Below are 24,363 nucleotides of genomic sequence, written 5' to 3' on the forward strand. Positions count from 1 at the left end.
AAACCGAAGAAAGAAATGAGGAAAGAATAAAATATAAAAATATGAAGAAGAAAAAAGAAAAAACAAGAAAATGAAAAAAAACGTAAGAAAACCAAATAAAAAGGAAGAAAATGGAGAAAAGAAAAGTAAAGAAGAAAAAAAACAGAAAACCAGTGTAAAACTAGTTCTTTCCTTTCTAGTAGGTTGCCCCCAAGTAGTTTAAAAATAATTGGATGTTGTCCCAGTGGCTATCACTGCATCCAAGTTAGCAACAGCCCATGTTCAGCCTTACATCTGAATCCCAGGGGTTTTTTTCCTCCAAAAAAGGTGAATACCTAGACCGGCTATGTGTTTTTTGACAATATCGCGAAACTTTATTTATAGCGTCACGATGTTTACGTGGACGAACGAAAGGGCATTAGGGGTGGTCTAACCAAACATGGCGGCTCATCCCTAACTATAAGGCATGCTTTGCTAGATTGTGAGTTTTGAAATTTGAGCTCCTAAATTCCTGAACAAAACTACATAAATTAAAAGAACGACTATAGTCTGTGATTTCATGTATGATAGCTCTGTAGCTAGCCAAACTCCGATGCTTGATGTCGTCCACCACCACCTCGCAGTCAGAATATATGTGGATTATGTGCAGATTAAAATCTTCAGCGAGGGTTAGCGCCTCCCAAACTACCAAGGCTTTCAAGGTTGTAGGGTCAGCCATACCTCTGGAAACGGTCACTGAAGCTTCGAGAAAATTACCACCATGTTGACGACTATGTGAGAGCCCCAATGCATAGCGTCCAACAGTAGGCGAGCGCTAGATGGGCCGATACACTGGGGGGGATTCTATGTGGGTTTTTTTTTCTCAGCATTTTCTATGCCAGTTTTCTTTGTGTTTTCTTCTGCCTTTCGGTTTTATTTTTTCTTTTACCTTCTTTGGATATTTTTGTATTTTTATTTTTATTTTTAGAACATGTCTATTTTCTTCAATGCACATTTATATTTTTATACACTTATGGAATATATTTTTCTAACACATGTCTTTTTAGATACATGATGAGCACTTTTTTAAATGCCATGCAACATTTTGCTAAAACTAAGCAGACATTTTTTACATTGTATAATCATTCAAAAACATATTTCTAAAATGCATTAACATTTTCAAAAATTCACATATTTTTTTTGAATTGTACGAAACATTTTCTTAAACTACGTGAATATTTGCTTACATTGTATAAATATTGTTAAAAAATGTCATAAACATATTTGTGATACGTGTGATCAATTTTTTTAAAATGTTATGTACATATGTTTTGAATGCTATCATCATTGTTTGGAAAATTAAGCTAACAAAAAAAATACACTACATTATTATTTCCAAATTCATGGTGAATTATTTTCTCAATATTTTAAGTAGATTAATTTTGAAATATAAAATATATTTTTATAAAAAGTTTCAAAATGTGAATGAAAGTAAATAAAAAGGGAAAAACTGAACGAACCTAGTAGTACTTGGGTCATCCCACCATACGCCCGCTTGATGAGATGCTACCTTCCATCTCACGTCAAGTCGGATATAGGAGCTCCATTGTGTGTGTGTGTGTGAGAGAGAGAGAGAGAAGCAGGCCGCCAAGGATGCTCACATGTGAAGCAATTCTCACGCATATATATGTAGTTCTGACAGGGGTTGGTTCTACCTGGAGACTCTGGTTGATCGGGTCAGGTCTCCTTTGATTCAAAGGAATTTCATAGTATTTTTTGAAGGGTTAGAGCATCTTAAAAGGAGACCCTCAAAGTTCTGGTATATGTTTGGTTGGTGTTCAGGCCGTTTGTGCCATATTTTGTTTCATCCAATAGGGACCTCCATTTGCCCGCGAAGTAGTCCGGACGTTCGTTTTTCAGCAAACCGGAGACAAACGTGGGGGAGCTATACCGGTGTCCGGACATCTATTTGACCAGCAAAAAGCCACCACATGGTCCTTCTCTCTTTTCTCTCTCCACACATGCATGATTTCTTGTCCTCTCTCTCCTCCCAACAGGACAAATAAGGATTAATTTGAGAAAAGAGTTGGATGCCTCTCTCCTGCATAATGTCCACAGACTACGTCTGAACATAAAAATAGACATATACCGGAGCCATTTGCGCGTCAGCTTTAGAGGTGCCCTTAGGATCCAAAGATTTTTTTTCTATGTTGGTTGATTCAAAGGATTGAATCCTATAGGATTTACTACATTTCATTAGAAATAAAACATTGACTCCAACTTTTTTTTTACAATTTCTTTGTTTTCCTATGCCGAAGCCATAAATTACAATGACCAAAAGGCATTCTTGAACGCACCTGAAGCCATAAATTACAAACGAGGGGCCGGCGGTAGAAATGCTATCAATGATCGTGGTACTTTGCCAAAAAGAAAATATGCCGAAGAGTGGTGCATGCATTTATTTTAAAAAGGATGATACAAGGTATGACCCATTCAAGTTGGGCCATGCCTCTCTTGGGAGTGTATCCAGTGCCCCCAAGCCTTTAATTGATCTATGCTCCCAACAAATAAAATCAATTTTTTCTCAAAACAAAAACTAATAAAATCAAATTTCAAAGTTTATAAAAAAATCTGAAAAAGAATGTCGATATTCACAACACGTGTTTACAATCTATAATATTTCAAATCCAAAGATGCTCTACATCAAGAAAAAAATAAATCCAACATCTAGATTTGTCCTTTTGTTTCTCTATGCGTAGACCAAATTTGGGCTCGGGAAATTTAAGGATTGTAGAAACTTTCTTATGAATATGCACAATTTTTTGAAACTTTTAAATTTAACTTTTATAAGTTGGTACTTGGTAGTATGAAATCAGGTAAGCTCTAGGAGCACTGAATACTTTCGCAAGAGGCACGGTCCAACTTGAAAAAGCTAAACAACCTAAGGACCACCAACAAAAGAGTCGCCGATCCGTGACTATAGAAGACCAAACCCAGTGTAAACTGAAGCAAAAGAATAGCACATTGCACAAGACATGAAAGTAGAACCATCCACTGGAGGAGTCTCAGCACCATTCAGCTGCAACACGACCCAAACTCGACTGTCATGATAAAGACAACATCGACCGAATCACAGATATCATATATGAAGTCCATCTATTTTTGAACATTTGAAATATAACTCGAGTTTGGTGTATATAAATACCGTTGATGGGTTACCAGAGGGCATGATAGCACATATCTTGGTAACAACAATTGAACAACTCAAGTACTGGCAACTGTCTCCGGCAAAATGTTTCAAATTACCCTGGCGGTGTACTCCATCCGTTTGAAATCAAGGTTGGCCAAGTATGTCGGAAAATATTTCAATATCTAGCATACCACAGTAGTTTCATTACATTTATGTGATTGCATATAAGATTGTACTACGCCCGCAAAAAAAGAAGAATATAAGATTGTACTGTGTATTGGACGTTGTAGATTTTATTACCATGTTGTTCTATACAGTTAGTCAAATTTAAACAAATTTTACTCAGGACAAACCTAAACTTTAATTATTTTGTAAGGCCAACTCCATCGCGCGACCCCAAACGGACGTCTGTTTTGTCCGGTTCTGTCCGTTTGGATAGGGTAATGGGGTTGTGTCCAGGCGTGTCCTGGGATGCGGTGGCCGCGCGCCCAGCGCGCGGCCGCATCCGTTTGCCCCATCCTGTCCGTCAGGGCCAAAAATGCCCATATTTTCATCAAAACTAGTTTGCACATCCAAATATTTGTCTGAAAATTAAAATAGTTTTACAACCCAATTGAAATTGTCTCTAATAAAATAGTTTTACAACCAAATCGGCATAGAGCAGGGCGTGGCCTCTCTCCCTGTTGCGGTTTAGGTTGGGAGCACGGCCAGGGATTGGGCCCCTATACCGAGGAAGCTACCGTTGAATGTGGTCGTAAACGACTAGTGCAGCCACCACAAGATCTTCATCATCCGACGACGAGTCGTCCGATAAACAAAGAAAGTGATGGAAGAAAAACTCATCTCCACTGTCCATACCTTTGTGGGCAAAATGTCAAGCACCTTATGGTCGTGGTGGCAAAGAAGCCGCGATGATCACCTCGACGCAGCAGGGGTGGTTGCCGGCCAGCTACTGGCAGCTCTGGAGCTCTCGTCGGAAGCTGTCGCGGCCGCCGTGGTACGTCGCCGGCGGTCGTGTCCCCTCTGCCACCGGCAAAGACGGCGACGGCCAAACCTCCTCGGATCAACGGCCAAAACTACGGTGAAAGCTCGGGCGTGTTGGCGGCCATGTCGAGATGTTGTTTGATATGGATGCCCGTGGCAGAAGGTGGCCGGAGAATAGCGCCGGCGCCGGCGGGGGGTGGGGCGGGAAGAGGGGTGGAGGCGTTGGAAGCGAAGGGACTCCTAGTGTCCCTGACAGGCGGGCCACGGGAGGACAAGGGCGTGCGGCGAGCCCGTCCACGCGATGTCCGTTTGACCTCAAACTCGGCACAAGTTTGGGCCGGGATGGATAAAAAACGAACGAAATCCGGATATTTATCCGTTTGAGACCGCGTGTTGAGGCGTGCTATTCGTCCATTTTATCCCAAACAAATACATCCGAACAAAGACGAAGTCGCACGGTGAAGTTGGCCCTAATGGAGTGGGTACGTCAGTAGTACCAGCAGTCCTAGCTGCTAGTATTCCATAGCAACCCCAAATGAAAACCCAGAGACCACGGCGGGTCAGCCGGTGAGGGCATGCAGTACAGAAAAGGCAAGCCTAGCTATAGCTCCCTGAGCCGCTAGCCACAGTCTATAGTGCTTTGGCTTTGCACGGACGGAGATGCAAGATACGATCACAGGCAGGCCATGAACAGTGGCTAAAGTACAAGCAACAAGCAAGCCCCACGAAAGGAAAGGAGAAGCCTTGCAGCTGCAGCAGGAGGCATCGTGAGCCTGCGACTGCGAGAGAGAAAAGCACCGCATGCACCTTCTGCGGCGCCCTTGGCCTTGCTGCTTCTTCCCGGAGCTCAGCTCAGCCACCACGGGCGGGGCCTCTTTCACACACAAACATACAGCCCCTGGCCAAAGCTCAGCCACCACAGGCGACAGCCTCTCTTCTCTCTCTCTCTAGCCGGTAGCGCAGCCGTGCTACGTCGATTAACGTTGTCTTATCTTGCTTTGGCGATTCTGTTCTTTTCAGGCTAGCTAGCCCCCTGGCCAAAGCCGAGCCTGGCTTTTTCTACGCGCCGATCAACTAGCCTTGCGCCTGTGTCAGACTCAGATGGCTGTTCTACGGTTAGTTTCAGAGGTTAGGGGAGTTCTTTTTTTTTACTTTTGAGACCCGGTGTATGATCCACTGAGTGAAGTCAGTTCGGTGCAGTGCATGCATTGCCTCCTTGAGCTCGATCGGGCCTGGCCTCACTCGACCAGCAGTGTACCACTTGCATACATACATGGCTTGCGTTGCGTGCATGCACAGCTAGCACAGTGCTTCTCCTAGGACTATATCGACCTAGCTAGCTACTGGTAATTAACAGCGAGCTGGAGCCGCCCAGCCAAATAAACAGCAAAAGGGTTCGATGCGTGGGAGGGTGGCGCAGAGCAAAGTACAGCAGGAAGATACCCACGCGGCGTCCGGCGGGCCTGGCCTGCCAGTGCCATCCTCTCTCCCACTTCTCTCTTCTTCGCTCCTCGAACCCCATCTTCTTTCTCCGGTCTCTGTCGTGCGCCGCCCCCGTCCGGCCTCGCTGCGGCCTGCGCTGCTGCCAAGCCTTGCCGGGGCGGTGTCTTTTGGGGCTTTGGTGCCGTGCCAGGATGATCAGGCAGGAAAGCAGCGCCCGCTTTTGGACCGGGAGGAGACGGGGCCGGGAGCTAGCTGAGGGTGAACTCACTTCGATCGCCGCGTCGCTCGCTGCTTCTCCGATCTCGAGAGTGGTGTGTGCGGTCGCGTCAACAGGGATGGAAAGCGGAGCCTTGATTGACAAGACGGTCACGGTCCTGCTAGAGCGCCGCTTGTACCGCGCACACTCGTATTGTACGTCGTTTTGAGATTTCTTCCTTTTTCAGAAAAAAAGAGTCAAATCTATTACAAAAGGTCACGGGTGTCAGAGCATCTATAGCAAATCCGGCCCCTCAAATGCCGGACGTGTCTGGACGCGTCCTTGGGCATTGACCGGACACTCCTCAAAAAATACAATCCACATCCGGACACCTCCGTTATCATATCTCAAATCCATACAAACTCATGTAACTATATCGATGCACACGCATCGTCCGGCTACTCCATCACACTACACTAAACATGACACCGGACTACCAAATTTTGGCATGTTTGGCTATGGTAGAGTTCATCCACGGCGGCCCTTGCCCACGGCTGCCCTTCTCGCGGAAGTACCGGTCGAAGACGCAGTACGGATCAGGCCGGATTTGCTCCTCACCGAAGCTATCCTCGCCATCGCTGTCCTCCTTCTCTTCCTTCGGTGACAGTCCGACCATGTCACGGACCTCCCGATTATGCTCATGGGCAAGGGCGTGTGTGTCCCTCCATCGCCGTTTCTTCACAATGCGGGCGGGATGGCTTCCTCCTCTGCAGCCGCCCGCGTCGCCGCCATTTTCGCCGCGAGACGGGCCTCGACGGTGAAGGAAATATGCCCTAGAGGCAATAATAAAGTTGTTATTTATATTTCCTTATATCATGATAAATGTTTATTATTCATGCTAGAATTGCATTAACCGGAAACTTAATGCATATGTGAATACATAGACAAACAGAATGTCACTAGTATGCCTCTACTTGGCTAGCTTGTTAATCAAAGATGGTTAAGTTTCCTAGCCATGGACAAGAGTTGTCATTTGATGAACGGGATCACATCATTAGAGAATGATGTGATTGACTTGACCCATCCTTTAGCTTAGCACTATGATCGTTTAGTTTATTGCTCTTGCTTTCTTCATAACTTATACATGTTCCTATGACTATGAGATTATGCAACTTCTGGATACCGGAGGAACACTTAGTGTGCTATCAAACGTCACAACGTAACTGAGGATTATAAAGATGCTCTACAGGTATCTCCGATGGTGTTTGTTGAGTTCGCATAGATCGAGATTAGGATTTGTCACTCGATTGTCGGAGAGGTATCTCTGGGCCCTCTCGGTAATACACATCACTATAAGCCTTGCAAGCAATATGACTAATGAGTTAGTCACGGGATGATGCATTACGGAATGAGTAAAGAGACTTGCCGGTAACGAGATTGAACTAGGTATGATGATACCGACGATTGAATCTCGGGCAAGTAACATACCAATGACAAAGGGAACAACGTATGTTGTTATGCGGTTTGACCGATAAAGATCTTCATAGAATATGTAGGAACCAATGCGAGCATCCAGGTTCCGCTATTGGTTATTGACCAGAAGTGAGTCTCGGTCATGTCTACATAGTTCTCGAATCCGTAGGGTCCGCACGCTTAACGTTCGATGACGATCGATATTATGAGTTTATGTGTTTTGATGTACCGAAGGTAGTTCGGAGTCCCGGATGTGATCACGGACATGACGAGGAGTCTCGAGATGGTCGAGACATAAAGATCGATATATTGGAAGGCTATGTTTGGACATCGAAATGGTTCTGGATGGGTTCGGGTATTTACCGGAGTACCGGGGGTTTACCGGAACCCCCGGGGAGTCAATGGGCCTTATTGGGCCTTAGTGGGAGAGAGGAGGAGGCCGCCAGGTGGAGGGCGCCCCCAAGCTCCATCCGAATTGGGTGGGGGGGGGGGCGCCCCCCCTTTCCTTCCCTCTCTCCCCCTCTTCCTTCTTCTCCTACTCCAACTAGGGAAAGGGGGGGGACCTACTCCTACTGGGAGTAGGACTCCCCCTAGGGCGCGCCATAGAGAGGGCTGGTCCTCCCCTCCTCACCTCCTTTATATACGGGAGAGGGGGGCACCCCATAGACACACAAGTTGACAGTTGTCTTAGCCGTGTGCGGTGCCCCCTCCACAGATTTCTACCTCGGTCATATCATTGTAGTGCTTAGGCGAAGCCCTGCGTCAGTAACTTCATCATCATCGTCATCACGCCATCGTGCTGACGAAACTCTCCCTCGGCCTCAGCTGGATCAAGAGTACGAGGGACGTCACCGAGCTGAACGTGTGCAGACCGCGGAGGTGCCGTGCGTTCGATACTTGGATCGGTTGGATCGCGAAGACGTTCGACTACATCAACCGCGTTACTAAATGCTTCTGCTTTCAGTCTACGAGGGTACATGGACACACTCTCCCCGCTCGTTGCTATGCATCACCTAGATGGATCTTGCGTGTGCGTAGGGATTTTTTTGAAATACTGTGTTCCCCAACATGCGGCCCTTATCCTCTCCTTCCCACGGCGGGTCGCCCGTTCCCGGGGGACTCGTACTCTGCTCGACCGGTGATGGGGAAGGAGAGGTGTTCCGTTCGGGACCGCGAGGATCCAGCACCAGAGGACCCGAGCTCCCGGTAAGCCGACGCTATGGCGTCACGGTGGACGGATCCGTCCATCGGCCGAGCACTGTCCTCCCAGGAGCGGCGGAGTGCAATGCGATGAAGGAAATATGCCCTAGAGGCAATAATAAAGTTATTATTTATTTCCTTATATCATGATAAATGTTTATTATTCATGCTAGAATTGTATTAACCGGAACATAATACATGTGTGAATACATAGACAAACAGAATGTCACTAGTATGCCTCTACTTGACTAGCTCATTGATCAAAGATGGTTATGTTTCCTAACCGTAGACATGAGTTGTCATTTGATTAACGGGATCACATCATTAGGAGAATGATGTGATTGACTTGACCCATTCCGTTAGCTTAGCACTTGATCGTTTAGTTTGTTGCTATTGCTTTCTTCATAACTTATACATGTTCCTATGCCTATGAGATTATGCAACTCCCGTTTACCGGAGGAACACTTTGTGTGCTACCAAACGTCACAACGTAACTGGGTGATCATAAAGGTGCTCTACAGGTGTCTCCAAAGGTATTTGTTGGGTTGGCGTATTTCGAGATTATGATTTGTCACTCCGATTGTCGGAGAGGTATCTCTGGGCCCTCTCGGTAATGCACATCACTTAAGCCTTGCAAGCATTGCAACTAATGAGTTAGTTGTGGAATGATGTATTATGGAACGAGTAAAGAGACTTGCCGGTAACGAGATTGAACTAGGTATTGAGATACCGACGATCGAATCTCGGGCAAGTAACATACCGATGACAAAGGGAACAACGTATGTTGTTATGCGGTCTGACCGATAAAGATCTTCGTAGAATATGTGGGAGCCAATATGAGCATCCAGGTTCCGGTATTGGTTATTGGCCGGAGACATGTCTCGGTCATGTCTACATAGTTCTCGAACCCGTAGGGTCCGCACGCTTAAAGTTTCGGTGACGATTGTATTATGAGTTTATGTGATTTAATGTACCGAAGGTAGTTCAGAGTCTCGGATGAGATCGAGGACATGACGAGGAGTCTCGAAATGGTCGAGACATAAAGATCGATATATTGGACGACTATATTCGGACATCGGAAAGGTTCCGAGTGATTCGAGTATTTTCGGGGGTACCGGGGAGTTACGGGAATACGAGGAAGAAGTAATGGGCCTCATGGGACAAGTGGTGGAAGAGAGGAGGCAGGGCGCGCGGCCCCCCTAGCCCAAACCGAATTGGACTAGGGGGCCGGCCCCCCTTTCCTCTTTTTCCTCCCTCTCCTTCCTTCTCCTTCTCCTCCTTCCTTTCCTCCTCCTAGTAGGAGTAGGAAAGGGGAGTCCTACTCCTACTAGGAGGAGGACTCCTCCTCCTGGCGCGCCCATAGAGGGCCGGCCGGCCTCCCCCTTGCTCCTTTATATACAGGGGCAGGGGGACACCTCTAGACACACAAGTTGATTAGTTGATCTCTCCCAGCCGTGTGCGGTGCCCCCCTCCATCATATTCCACCTCGGTCATATCGTAGCGGTGCTTAGGCGAAGCCCTGCGTCGGTAGCAACATCATCACCGTTACCACGCCGTCGTGCTGACGGAACTCTCCCGTGAAGCTCTACTGGATCGGAGTTCGCGGGACGTTATCGAGCTGAACGTGTGCTGAACTCGGAGGTGCCGTGCGTTCGGTACTTAGATCGGTCGGATCATGAAGACGTACGACTACATCAACCGCGTTGTGCTAACGCTTCCACTCTCGGTCTACAAGGGTACGTAGACAACACTCTCCCCTCTCGTTGCTATGCATCACCATGATCTTGCGTGTGCGTAGGGAAATTTTTGAAATTACTACGTTACCCGACAGTGGTATCAGAGCCTGGTTTTATGCGTCGATGTTATATGCACGAGTAGAACACAAGTGAGTTGTGGGCGATATAAGTCATACTGCTTACTAGCATATCATATTTTGGTTCGGCGGTATTGTTGGATGAAGCGGCCTGGACCGACATTACGCGTACGCTTACGCGAGACTGATTCTACCGACGTGCTTTGCACACAGGTGGCTGTCGGGTGTCAGTTTCTCCAACTTTAGTTGAACCGAGTGTGGCTACGCCCGGTCCTTGCGAAGGTTAAAACAGCACCAACTTGACAAACTATCGTTGTGGTTTTGATGCGTAGGTAAGAACGGTTCTTGCTCAGCCCGTAGCAGCCACGTAAAACTTGCAACAACAAAGTAGAGGACGTCTAACTTGTTTTTGCAGGGCATGTTGTGATGTGATATGGTCAAGACGTGATGCTATATTTTATTGTATGAGATGATCATGTTTTGTAACCGAGTTATCGGCAACTGGCACGAGCCATATGGTTGTCGCTTTATTGTATGCAATGCAATCGCCCTGTAATGCTTTACTTTATCACTAAGCGGTAGCGATAGTCGTAGAAGCATAAGATTGGCAAGACGACAACGATGCTACGATGGAGATCAAGGTGTCGCGCCGGTGACAATGGTGATCATGACGGTGCTTCGGAGATGGAGATCACAAGCACAAGATGATGATGGCCATATCATATCACTTATATTGATTGCATGTGATGTTTATCTTTTATGCATCTTATCTTGCTTTGATTGACGGTAGCATTATAAGATGATCTCTCACTAAATTTCAAGATAAAAGTGTTCTCCCTGAGTATGCACCGTTGCCAAAGTTCGTCGTGCCCAGACACCATGTGATGATCAGGTGTGATAAGCTCTACGTCCATCTACAACAGGTGCAAGCCAGTTTTGCACACGCAGAATACTTAGGTTAAACTTGACGAGCTTAGCATATACAGATATGGCCTCGGAACACTGAGACCGAAAGGTCGAGCGTGAATCATATAGTAGATATGATCAACATATTGATGTTCACCATTGAAAGCTACTCCATTTCACGTGATGATCGGTTATGGTTTAGTTGATTTGGATCACGTGATCACTTAGAAGATTAGAGGGATGTCTTTTTAAGTGGGAGTTCTTAAGTAATATGATTAATTGAACTTAAATTTATCATGAACTTAGTACCTTATAGTATCTTGCTTGTCTATGTTTGATTGTAGATAGATGGCCCGTGCTGTTGTTCCGATGAATTTTAATGCGTTCCTTGAGAAAGCAAAGTTGAAAGATGATGGTAATGTTACTGTCTACAAAGCTCGACTTGTTGCGAAAGGGTTTCGACAAGTTCAAGGGATTGACTACGATGAGACATTCTCACCCGTAGCGATGCTTAAGTCTGTCCGAATCATGTTAGCGATTGCCGCATTTTATGATTATGAAATTTGGCAGATGGATGTCAAAACTGCATTCCTGAATGGATTTCTGGAAGAAGAGTTGTATATGATGCAACCGGAAGGTTTTATCGATCCAAAGGGAGCTAACAAAGTGTGCAAGCTCCAGCGATCCATTTATGGACTGGTGCAAGCCTCTCAGAGTTGGAATAAATGCTTTGATAGTGTGATCAAAGCATTTGGTTTTGTACAGACTTTTGGAGAAGCCTGTATTTACAAAAAGGTGAGTGGGAGCTCTGTAGCATTTCTGATATTATATGTGGATGACATATTACTGATTGGAAATGATATAGAATTTCTGGATAGCATAAAGGGATACTTGAATAAGAGTTTTTCAATGAAAGACCTCGGTGAAGCTGCTTACATATTGGGCATTAAGATCTATAGAGATAGATCAAGACGCTTAATTGGACTTTCACAAAGCACATACCTTGACAAAGTTTTGAAGAAGTTCAAAATGGATCAAGCAAAGAAAGGGTTCTTGCCTGTGTTAGAAGGTGTGAAGTTGAGTAAGACTCAATGTCCGACCACTGCAGAAGATAGAAAGAAAATGAAAGATGTTCCCTATGCTTCAGCCATAGGCTCTATCATGTATGCAATGCCGTGTACCAGACCTAATGTGTGCCTTGCTATAAGTCTAGCAGGGAGGTACCAAAGTAATCCAGGAGTGGATCATTGGACAGCGGTCAAGAACATCCTAAAGTACCTAAAAAGGACTAAGGATATGTTTCTCGTTTATGGAGGTGACAAAGAGCTCATCGTAAATGGTTACGTTGATGCAAGCTTTGAAACTGATCCGGACGATTCTAAATCGCAAATCGGATACGTGTTTACATTAAACGGTGGAGCTGTCAGTTGGTGCAGTTCTAAACAAAGCGTCGTGGCGGGATCTACATGTGAAGCGGAGTACATAGCTGCTTCGGAAGCAGCAAATGAAGGAGTCTGGATGAAGGAGTTCATATCCAACCTAGGTATCATACCTAGTGCATCGGGTCCAATGAAAATCTTTTGTGACAATACTGGAGCAATTGCCTTAGCGAAGGAATCCAGATTTCACAAGAGAACCAAGCACATCAAGAGACGCTTCAATTCCATCCGGGATTTAGTCCAGGTGGGAGACATAGAAATTTGCAAGATACATACGGATCTAAATGTTGCAGACCCGTTGACTAAGCCTCTTCCACGAGCAAAACATGATCAGCACCATGGCTCGATGGGTGTTCGAATCATCACAGTGTAATCTAGATTATTGACTCTAGTGCAAGTGGGAGACTGAAGGAAATATGCCCTAGAGGCAATAATAAAGTTATTATTTATTTCCTTATATCATGATAAATGTTTATTATTCATGCTAGAATTGTATTAACCGGAAACATAATACATGTGTGAATACATAGACAAATAGAATGTCACTAGTATGCCTCTACTTGACTAGCTCGTTGACCAAAGATGGTCATGTTTCCTAACCATAGACATGAGTTGTCATTTGATTAACGGGATCACATCATTAGGAGAATGATGTGATTGACTTGACCCATTCCGTTAGCTTAGCACTTGATCGTTTAGTTTGTTGCTATTGCTTTCTTCATAACTTATACATGTTCCTATGACTATGAGATTATGCAACTCCCGTTTATCGGAGGAACACTTCGTGTGCTACCAAACGTCACAACGTAACTGGGTGATTATAAAGGTGCTCTACAGGTGTCTCCAAAGGTATTTGTTGGGTTGGCGTATTTCGAGATTATGATTTGTCACTCCGATTGTCGGAGAGGTATCTCTGGGCCCTCTCGGTAATGCACATCATTTAAGCCTTGCAAGCATTGCAACTAATGAGTTAGTTGCGAAATGATGTATTATGGAACGAGTAAAGAGACTTGTCGGTAACGAGATTGAACTAGGTATTGAGATACCGACGATCGAATCTCGGGCAAGTAACATACCGATGACAAAGGGAACAACGTATGTTGTTATGCGGTCTAACCGATGAAGATCTTCGTAGAATATGTGGGAGCCAATATGAGCATCCAGGTTCCGCTATTGGTTATTGGCCGGAGACATGTCTCGGTCATGTCTACATAGTTCTCGAACTCGTAGGGTCCGAACGCTTAAAGTTTCGGTGACGATTGTATTATGAGTTTATGTGATTTGATGTACCGAAGGTAGTTCGGAGTCCCGGATGAGATCCGGGACATGACGAGGAGTCTCGAAATGGTCGAGACGTAAAGATCGATATATTGGACGACTATATTCGGACATCGGAAAGGTTCCGAGTGATTCGAGTATTTTCGGGGGTACCGGGGAGTTACGGGAATACGAGGAAGAAGTAATGGGCCTCATGGACCAAGTGGTGGAAGAGAGGAGGCAGGGCGCGCGGCCCCCCTAGCCCAAACCGAATTGGACTAGGGGGCCGGCCCCCCTTTCCTCTTTTTCCTCCCTCTCCTTCCTTCTCCTTCTCCTCCTTCCTTTCCTCCTCCTAGTAGGAGTAGGAAAGGGGAGTCCTACTCCTACTAGGAGGAGGACTCCTCCTCCTGGCGCGCCCATAGAGGGCCGGCCGGCCTCCCCCCTTGCTCCTTTATATACAGGGGCAGGGGGGCACCTCTAGACACACAAGTTGATCAGTTGATCTCTCCCAGCCGTGTGCGGTGCCCCCTCCACCATATTCCACCTTGGTCATATCGTAGCGGTGCTTAGGCGAAGCCCTGCGTCGGTAGCAACATCATCACCGTTACCACGCCGTCGTGCTGACGGAACTCTCCCGTGAAGCTCTGCTGGATCGGAGTTCGCGGGACGTCATCGAGCTGAACGTGTGCTGAACTCGGAGGTGCCGTGCGTTCGGTACTTGGATCGGTTAGATCGTGAAGGCGTACGACTACATCAACCGCGTTGTGCTAACGCTTCCGCTTTCGGTCTACAAGGGTACATAGACAACACTCTCCCCTCTCGTTGCTATGCATCACCATGATCTTGCGTGTGCGTAGGGAAATTTTTGAAATTACTACGTTACCCAACATGCGAACTGCCATTGCCTCCTCCAACCCACACGGGACGACTCCCCAGTCGACGGATCCGGACTGGTCAGAGTCTGATCCGCTGCCTGCCATGGCGGAGAAGGTCGCAAACCGCTGGAGGTGAGCTCGGGTGACGGAGGGGAGTGGAGTGAAGTGTCTAGGGTTTGGTCCGGCAAGAGGTTGGGACGAATATAAGTGGGGTCGGGTGGGCCAGCATGGGCCAGGTCCGACGTGGCGGGCGTGCCCGGGCGCCCCCATATCTGCCCCATATTTGGGCTGGATATGGGGGGTGCCGGTCAGCCCGGGCGTTTGAGGACCGTTTGAGGGGCCTGTCTGGGTCCAAATTTTGTGACTGGGCAGCGATCGGGCGGCCTGCCCAGGCGTTTGAGACGGGTTTGAGGGGTCCGGTTGTAGATGCTCTTACGAAGCTGCCAGTATGGCTCTGTGCATCACTCACATGGGTCGATGGTTCAACCTTTTTTCGAAAAAATTAAGCCCCCAGACATAATAAAATTTACATCGAGGTGGCGAGATCACCAACTACAATTGCCGCGTCAGAACGAGCCATACCTTGCTGATGATGGCTAGAAAGTCTTCGTGTACGTGCCCCTAACGACAAACATCCTGAAGCTGTAGTTGTCACTGTTGAACCCTTGAGTCGATCTGAAGTGTCTGACATCATATCTTATCACCGCGCACAAACAACGATAGACCCTAACCTTTCAGATGGCAGGAATATACGTGGGAGCTCCGTCGATTCCGCCCAACGAACAAATTAGAGGAGGATTGAAACCCGAAAGACCAACTCGAAGATGAGGTGTCGCCATCCGTCTGAGCGCCGCCCCTGCTGAAAAACATCCTAGCATAAGCTACTAGCCAGAGACGAGGCACCGAGATTCTACCCTCCTCCACCAGTCGACGAAGTGGCAGGCAAAGGGGAGGATAATCCAAGGGCTGGCCGGTGGATATTGGAGTGGAGGAGAACTTTGTCCTACAGGGAAAGGAAAAGACGTGTCATTAAGCGGTAGGTGAAGGGGAGGAGAATCCATGGCTGTGCGGTGGAGCTTGGAGGGGAGGAGAACTTTGCTTATAGGGAAAGAAAAAAATGTATCGTTTTGCTATTTCTAAGTCTAAGTCTACATAAAAAAACATATTATGGTTTCGCAAAGGGTTCTCGGATCTATCGACCAATCTATGGTACAAACACTCCTAAAAGTAAGGAGTAAAGAAATTATATCGAGATATCTAGACCGATCTTGTTCTTTCTCTCAAACAAGCCGATGGCGCACCACCTTTATTATCTCTCCATTGCTTGAGTCAGTGTTAGTCATTGTTGATCACGGACATTAGGTCATCAAGTCCAGAATCCTACCAGATCAACGTCATGGAAATAACACCTCGAAGTTGTCTTCACTGCAAGATACACATATCCAAGATCACAACCTTCAAAAAAGAAGTGTATGCTAAAATCCCCCAAGCGGGAAAAAATAACACTCAATCAAGTGGATCGAGGCCTCCCCACACTCCAACATTGATGGAGATTGGGGGTATGGGGTGGGGGACTTTTCAACAAAGGGGTGGCGGTGCTAGGGTTCAGAGAGGAGAGAACTTGTTTACACGAACAAACCTCGTTTAAGACTCCTTATTTCAAACATCAGATTTTTGCAACTACAAAAGTATGGTAAAATAACGATCAATGATTGTCAATAACAAGGGCCTCTTTGGTTTGCATGATTTGTAAAACGCGGGAACATGACAAATATAGTGGTAGGTCCACTTCAATACTACATGATTAGTGGGTTGTTCGATTTGTATGGAGGAAAAATGTAGGATTCTTCGCATGAGGCTGGAGTGGATAAAAAAATCCCATGAAAACTATTAAAAATAAATAGTAATAAAAGTAAAAATGGAGTAATCCTATGAATCAAACAACCGACGCAGGAAAAAAACCCTAAGAACTAGAACTATCTAGAATTCCTCTGGGACCCTCTGTTGTCTAGCATCTTCTTTTTTTGCAAGTGCTGAAGTGCATATATACTGGGCTAGAGTAGAGCGAAAGTAGGAAACACGGCTTAGGGCGCGCTTGGATTGGGTGTATTTATTGAGCAATGCTACATCTACGAAAAGGTTCCTACGTACCTTACGTATAGGATGATTTGGCAGTCTTTAATTGGGCTTTAGTTGGTGGAAAAGAAAATTTAGGTAGGTTACATAGCAACCTTACGTAGGCCTAGCATTTTTGGTATTTAAATACACCGGTATTTAATTTACAGGTGTAATTTACCGAGCTGCGAAGGAGTTTCGGCTGGAAATGAAACGGCCGACGGAGGTCCGTATATTTTCTACAAGGGTATTTGAGTGGAAACGACAATCCAATTATGCCCTTTGGCTGAAATGCCCATACGGTAGACAACCACAAATCAATGGCTCGACGGAAGGGAATGGGCACGCCTGCAGTGCACTGAACCTCCCCCATTATGCTTTTTCGCAAGAAAAAAAACATAATGGGGAGGTGCAGTGCAAGCTCCCCCATTATATGGTACGGAGTAGTATTTAGGCTCTCAATTATCAGCACAGATGGTACAAGTGCAAGTACATGTACAACTTGCAGTTGGTTGGGGGCTAGCTAGCCAGTAGAACTAATCTTGGCGCTTGTGCAAAACAAAACAAAACAAACGTAGTACAACTAAATACTGGCATATGAACTATATTTGGTTAGGTTGAGATTGCCAAACACAGATAATAATGGGCTATAGTTTATTGCGACGTGCATGCAGCTTGCAAGAAAACGCAGGTTGACATTCAATTCTCAGTTCCCCGTACGAAATGCGGATCAATGTCGAAATCAGAAGTAGAAGCCCAAGAAAACAGAGGGTTAAACCCTAAGGTGCAGCTAAGGTTAATGCAGATCTAGCCATGAACCTTGCAGGATGCAGGCAATCTGGTAAAAGGGCGTACACATTCTCTCTGATCAGTACGGCGGTGGCGGTTGGTGCGGCGCGCGAGCAGCAAGCGGCCACATCACTTCTTGCGGCTGCGGGTGGCAGGCGTAGACGGGCATGCCACAAGGTTCCACGGGCTGTGCTGCCGACGGGGTCAAGTGCGGCGCCTGCCGCCGTTGGTGACGCTGCTCTTGCGGCTCCGGCTGGTGCTGACGGGCGCGGTGTTCGTCCGCGTCCGCGCTGCCGGAGAGCGACACGGAGACGGGCATCGGCGCGTCGTCGTCGGCGGGGAGGCGGTGGAAGGTGGGGTTCGTGAAGGCGGCGGCGACGACGACGATTGTTGTCGCGGCGTAGAGCGGGCCCACGACTGCGCCGCCGACGATCTGGCCGTGCGGGCCGGCGAGCGAGATGGAGAGCCCGGCAGCGACGGCCGCGGCCTGGGGCGCCACGGCGGCCATGGCCGGGGGCAGGAAGGTGGCGGAGATGGAGAGGATCTCGAACCGGCCCTGGAAGACGACGACGGCCGGGGCAGCACCGGGCGCCGTGGGGCAGGGGTGGCGGAGCGAGACGTTGCCGACGGCGCCGGTGCCCGCGAGCACGCAGATCCCGAGGTTGCGGCGGCTCGCGAAGCGCGCCAGCGCCTCGGCGACGTCGCGGCCCCCGGGGATCTCGATCACGTGCGGCCGCATCGCCGCCGCGGGCTCCGCCTCCCGCGTGATCACCACGGGCGGCTTCGGCTTGTTCTTGGACCCCGGCGGCCGCCCCCTCCGCTTCTTGGCCACCTCGATGCTCGACCCGTCGCCAACGCCGCCGCCTGAAACGAGCTGGGAGCCGGCCGCACTGCCCCCGGGCTCCTTCATCTCGGCGGTACCCCGGCTGTCCACCTCATCAGAGAAGCACTCCAGCTGCTGCTGCTGCTGGTCACCGTGGCCGGCATGGCGGTGGTGCATCGGCGGCGGCGTCGCGAACCGTGTGGCCGGCGCGTCCTTGCGCTCCTGGTACATGCCCTCCTTGCTCATGTCCGCCTTGCCGAAGGACATGGAGAAAGGAAGCTCACGTGGTCGCGAATGATGAGCGTAGCAGTAGAAGCTTGCAAGATGCGGCTGCTAGAGAGAGCAATGGGTCACGAGCAAGTTGGGCGATGCTAGTCGTGGGTGTTCTCTGGAGTTGGGAGCGGGATGGAGCTAGCGGTCGTCGATAAGAAAGTGATATGGGGGTGGTGGGCGCGGAGAAGAGATCAAAGGTAGCAGGCTAGCTAGCTGCAGTAGGAACAGGACAGGATGAGCCTGAGCAGCGGAGGCGGTGCCACACTGCCACCGTTGGCGAGATGGACTGGGGCTCTGGGGCTCTGGGAGGGTATCCCTTTTATCCTTTTGTCTTTTCCACACCGGTGTCCATTTTTTTTGGGCGTGCCGATCCACTGCCTAGCCTGAGAGAGCAAGGCCAGATCCCAGATGATCACAATTTGAATTCGCAGTAAAAATATCAGGTGCGATTTTGTAGCTAGCTATTTTAGTCTTCCCTGTTTATACGAGAGTATGTCTTCTTCATGGTGGTATACATAATTTGATTCAGAAGCCAGGGTTATTCTCCTTTAAAAATTATATTTCTTATTTCCTCTGTATCTAAATATAAGACGGTTTTGCAGTTTAAATAACTTTATTTTAATACAGATGGAGCATAAATTAAATCTGACACATATTAAGGCAAGAGAGGCTAGGCAAGTCGGGCAATGCATGCAAACTCTCTTGCGATCATGCTGGAAAGTAAAACGCGGTGCAAACCATGATAGGTGTTGGTATATATCAATCAATCTGTTGATGGATGGTTGATTCATGCATACAGACATACATATATATCTTGTCTTGGATCATCTGACCATGAGTACTTCCACATTTCATCCATACCCATATTAACTGTCAATGGTTGTTGTGGCGCCATTGCCTTGGACGTTGTTGCCCAGCCGGTCAACGCCCTCTCCGGACACCATGGACGACGACTCGCTCCCAGGCTCAACCCCAACCATGAAGCACTGGTCTGCACCCATTTGCATCTGCATCTGCATCATCTGTTGTTGTTGGTAGGACACCATTGGGTTGCCGCCCATCATCTCGTGGTGGGGGTTGTTCACCATGGGGAGCACCAAGCTGCCCATCATCGCCAAGCCGACTCTGGCGGCATGCAATTGGTACGAAGAATCTTCAGACAGAAACAACGAAGGCGCTAGCGACAACGATGCGCCGTAGTCCATGGGAGGCGGGAACGTACATGAGTTGAGGGAGCCCTGTTGCTGCTCTCCTCCTATGAACATGGGCATGTGCATGGCGTACGACGGGGTCACCACCTTCTTGACTCCAATGTTCTTATGAAAGATTTTGCAAACCACACGCTCCTTCTACCAACATACATAAATTAAATCAGTGCAAATCAACTATGGCCAATAGCTAGGTACATGCAGGCGTGTTCATGATTCATATGCATTACTACTCTAGGTTTAAATACCTTGGAAGATGCATTAATGGCGGCAGCTTTGGCGATGGCGGTAGATGGGCCATATGCAGGCTGCTTGCTGATCTCAAGCCTGTACTCGTGCATGACCCAGTTGGTCTTCTCCCCCCTAGGCGCCCTGCCCTTATAGAACACGAGCGTCTTCTTCATGCCGATGAGAGTGGGCAGTGGGTGGAAGATCTCCTTGTCCTTGCCCGTGGCCTTCCAGTAGCCGGCTTTCGTGGCCCGGTTGGTCTGTATCCCCGTGGGATACTTGCGGTCCTTCTGACAGTAGAAGTACCACTCCTTCTCCCCCATCTTTGCCTTCTTGGGGAGCTCATACGGGTCGTTCTTATTCAGATCCACCTCCGTGATCGCTATCGCGGTGAAGGTTGGGTTGAGCACCTTGGGGACCAGGTACGAGGTGATGATCTCCTCATCGGTAGGGTGGAACCTGAACCCCGAAGAGAGCTCTAGTTGGTGTTGGTGTTGTTGTTGAACTTGAAGGTGGTCTGCCATGGCGAAGACTCTTTAGGCAATGGATTCTGGGGTGGCACAAATATGGGAGGCGGTCATAGAGATGTAAACAACTATTGACGAAATACAATGAGCTTGGGATACAGGAGGGGGCGCTTAAATATAAGACAATGCGTGTATCGGCAAGGTACTTGCCAAAGAAGCCTTAACACTTTATGACCTTTGTTTAATTTGGTTCCTACCGGTAGTGGATGGATAAAGATAGCTTCATTGTCTTTACAACTTGGCTCTCCTTATCCTACTATGGGGGCCACGCCCTGGTGGTGACAGGTGATCAGTTTCTCGAACTTCTCTAAGCCATCGCCATGCCAGGTCGCACATTCAGTTTTGTTCTTATTCTTCTTAACGTGTGCATATGTTGTCCTCATACTACCTACCTGCTCGTCCCATTTGCATGCTTATGTTGTTGTTGCCTTGTTTTGTGATGCAAAAGCAAACACACACCCACATTTGTCTCACCAACTATGTGCACAATATATAGCTAGCAACATTGTTGTTATCTATGACATTTGATCAATCGAGTTAAATCTACCTATATGTACTACACATTCTTTTTTTGTGGGGATGTACTATACATTCCACCCCCATGCATTTACCATATACTATAGCCGACCCCCTGTGTGTTTACACAAAAAACCATGTGTGCATTTCTAGAGTCTCCGGACATTAGATGAACTAGATGACCCATAGCTTTGACGATATATGATTATGTTCATACTATGTGTGTATTCACCTTGACGATGATCATTGCCCATAGCTTTTTTCGGTGACACATAAGTTGTTTGGTTGAGTAGGCTAATGGACTATGAGATTTTTTTGATATGCCTTTCCTCATCTTGTAATTGCGACGGAAAAAAACAACCGAGATGTTAAGTGAAACATTTGAAGGATGTTTCTAGCGAATCGCCTGCAAGTGATTATATTCGTATTGCATTGTAATTGTCTTGTATACTTACCAATGATAGAAAGCAATGATCGTTGCCCATGTGCTTTATTGACCGACCAAGGCAACCCAACGACCGGATAGATAGAAATCCCAATCACAACCCACACTGTTGGGGATATAACCCCGTGATATGACCCGCCCAGGAGGGGCCGGGTCATATTATTGGAGACTTACAATGGAAGGCGCAGTAAGGCCTAAGAAGACCGAAGGCGGCTTATAAGCGGGCTGTTGAAGGCCACGACCCGGAGGCGTCTCAAGACCCGAAGGTGTGAGCCGCATGATGGTAGCTTGCCTAACAAGGCGAGGTAATTTAGAGACAGGGTCGGTTACATTGTGTGATATGAACCGGACTCTTGTAAGCCGCCGGATCCCGACCTATGTATATAAAGGCGAGACCCAATGACGGGTTAACTCAAGAAACAATCGATCGAGAGATAGGTCAAGTGTATTCGCTCCCTTGTAATCGAAACTCAAGCAATACAACTAGAAGGATGACGTAGGCATTTACCTCATTGTGAGGAGTGAGGGAGTCCTGGATTAAGGGGTCCTCGGACAGCCGAACTATGTACTTTGGCCGGACTGCTGTACTATGAAGATACAAGATTGAAGGCTTCGTCCCGTGTCCGGGTGGGACTCTCCTTTGCGTGGAAGGCAAGCTTGGCGATTCAGATATGTAGATCTCCTTCTCTGTAACAGACTCTGTGTAACCCTAGCCCCCTCAGGTGTCTATATAAACCGGAGGGTTTAGTCCGTAGAACAACAATCATAATCATAGGCTAGCCTCTAGGGTTTAGCCTCTATGATCTCGTGGTAGATCAACTATTGTAATACTCATATCATCAAGATCACTCAAGCAGGAAGTAGGGTATTACCTCCATCGAGAGGGCCCGAACTTGGGTAAACATTGTGTCCCCCGCCTCCTGTTACCATCAGCCTTAGACGCACAGTTCGGGACCCCCTACCCGAGATCCGCCGGTTTTGACACCGACATTGGTGCTTTCATTGAGAGTTCCACTGTGCCGTCACGTAAAGGCTTGATGGCTCCTTCGATCATCGGCAACGATGCGATCCAGGGTGAGGTTTTTCTTCCCGGACTGATCTTCGTATTCGGCGGCTTCGTACTGCGGGCCAACTCGCTTGGCCATCTGGAGCAGATCGAGAGCTACGCCCCTGGCCATCAGGTCAGGTTTGGAAGCTTGAACTATACTGCCGACATCCGCGGAGACTTGATCTTCGACGGATTCGAGCCCATGTCAGGTGCGCCGCACAGTCACGACGAGCATGACTTAGCTCTACCGTCGGACAGTGTTCGGGAGATCACACCTGTGGCTACTCCGGCCCTCAATCCGGAGCAGATCGTGCCGTCCGAGGACGGGTGGATGGACCCTGCCACGGAGGCCGCACACTCAGCGGCGATAGAGCCGAACACTGATTTCACCTCCTATGAGACCTGTGTTGCCAGACCCTTGGATTCGTCCCCGGCCATAGGCTCTGAACCGCCTGCGTCCATGCCTATCGAATCCGATTGGGCACCGATCATGGATTTTACCTCCGCGGATATCTTTCAGCACTCGCCCTTGGGCGATGTGCAAAATTCATTGAGGTCTCTCTCCTTGTCAGGAGACCCTTGGCCGAACTATGTCCGGCTTGAGTGGGAAGCGGACGACGAAGAAATTCATTCCCCACCCACCACACACTTAATAGCCACTGTCGACGACTTAACCGACATGCTTGATTTCGGGTCCGAAGACGTCAACGGTATGGACGACGATGCAGGAGAAGAACAGGAACCACCGCCCACAGGGCGCTGGACATCCACCTCATCATATGATATATATATATATATATATATATATATATTGGTGGACACCCCCAAAGAAAGCGATGGCAATAAGGCAACGGAGGATAATCCCCTCGAGAAGCAATCTAAGCACCGGCATCATCGGCGCCGCTCTAAGCCCCGCCAGAGCAAAAGCAGCGATACCGGCACAAGAGACAATAACACTGCGGATAGTGCCGAAGACGAAGACAATCCCCTCTAGCCAGGCTTCGAGCGGGAGGATGGGTGTCGGTGTCAAAACCGGCGGATCTCGGGTAGGGGGTCTCGAACTGTGCGTCTAAGACGGATGGTAACAGGAGGCAGGGGACACGATGTTTTACCCAGGTTCGGGCCCTCTTGATGGAGGTAAAACCCTATGTACTACTTGATTGTTCTTGATAATATGAGTAGTACAAGAGTTGATCTACCACAAGATCAGATAGGTTAAACCCTAGAAGCTAGCCTATGGTATGATTGTATGTTGTCCTACGGACTAAAACCCTCCAGTTTATATAGACACCAGAGGGGGCTAGGGTTACACAGAGTCGGTTACAAGGAAGGAGATCTACATATCCGTATTGCCAAGCTTGCCTTCCATGCCAAGGAGAGTCCCATCCGGACACGGGACGAAGTCTTCAATCTTGTATCTTCATAGTCCAACAGTCCGGCCAAAGGATATAATCCGGCTGTCCGGATACCCCCTAATCCAGGACTCCCTCAGTAGCCCCTGAACCAGGCTTCAATGACGATGAGTCTGGCGCGCAGATTGTCTTCGGCATGCACAAGGCGGGTTCCTCCTCCGAATACTTAATAGAAGATTTTGAACACGAGGATCGTGTCTGGCTCTGCAAAATAAGTTCCACATACCACCGTAGAGGGAATAATA

At 47.9% G+C, this 24,363-nt stretch overlaps 2 protein-coding genes across 3 annotated transcripts; both read right to left on the reverse strand.

Moving 5' to 3' along the window:
- Positions 1-17,314: 17,314 nt before the first annotated feature.
- LOC125556184 (AT-hook motif nuclear-localized protein 17-like) lies at positions 17,315-19,338 on the reverse strand. The gene has a single exon (XM_048718966.2). The coding sequence runs from the start codon at positions 18,726-18,728 to the stop codon at positions 17,718-17,720; it is 1,011 nt and encodes a 336-aa protein (XP_048574923.2). The 5' UTR covers positions 18,729-19,338; the 3' UTR covers positions 17,315-17,717.
- A 117-nt stretch (positions 19,339-19,455) lies between these two features.
- Positions 19,456-20,786, reverse strand: LOC125556185 (NAC domain-containing protein 26-like). 2 transcript variants are annotated; one of them, XM_087526381.1, is made up of 2 exons: positions 20,191-20,786; positions 19,456-20,080 (listed from the first exon to the last, which is right to left on the reverse strand). In XM_087526381.1, exons 1-2 carry the CDS (start codon positions 20,692-20,694, stop codon positions 19,601-19,603), a joined length of 984 nt encoding a protein of 327 aa, XP_087382507.1. In that variant the 5' UTR covers positions 20,695-20,786; the 3' UTR covers positions 19,456-19,600. The 2 variants fall into 2 exon arrangements, with proteins under 2 accessions (XP_087382507.1, XP_048574925.2); XM_048718968.2 differs by having other exon boundaries at positions 19,456-20,083; positions 20,191-20,716.
- Between the last annotated feature and the right edge of the window lie 3,577 nt (positions 20,787-24,363).

The sequence above is a fragment of the Triticum urartu genome, chromosome 5A, assembly GCF_056163025.1.
Source record: "Triticum urartu cultivar PI428250 chromosome 5A, HENAU_Tu73, whole genome shotgun sequence".
NCBI lineage: Eukaryota > Viridiplantae > Streptophyta > Magnoliopsida > Poales > Poaceae > Triticum > Triticum urartu.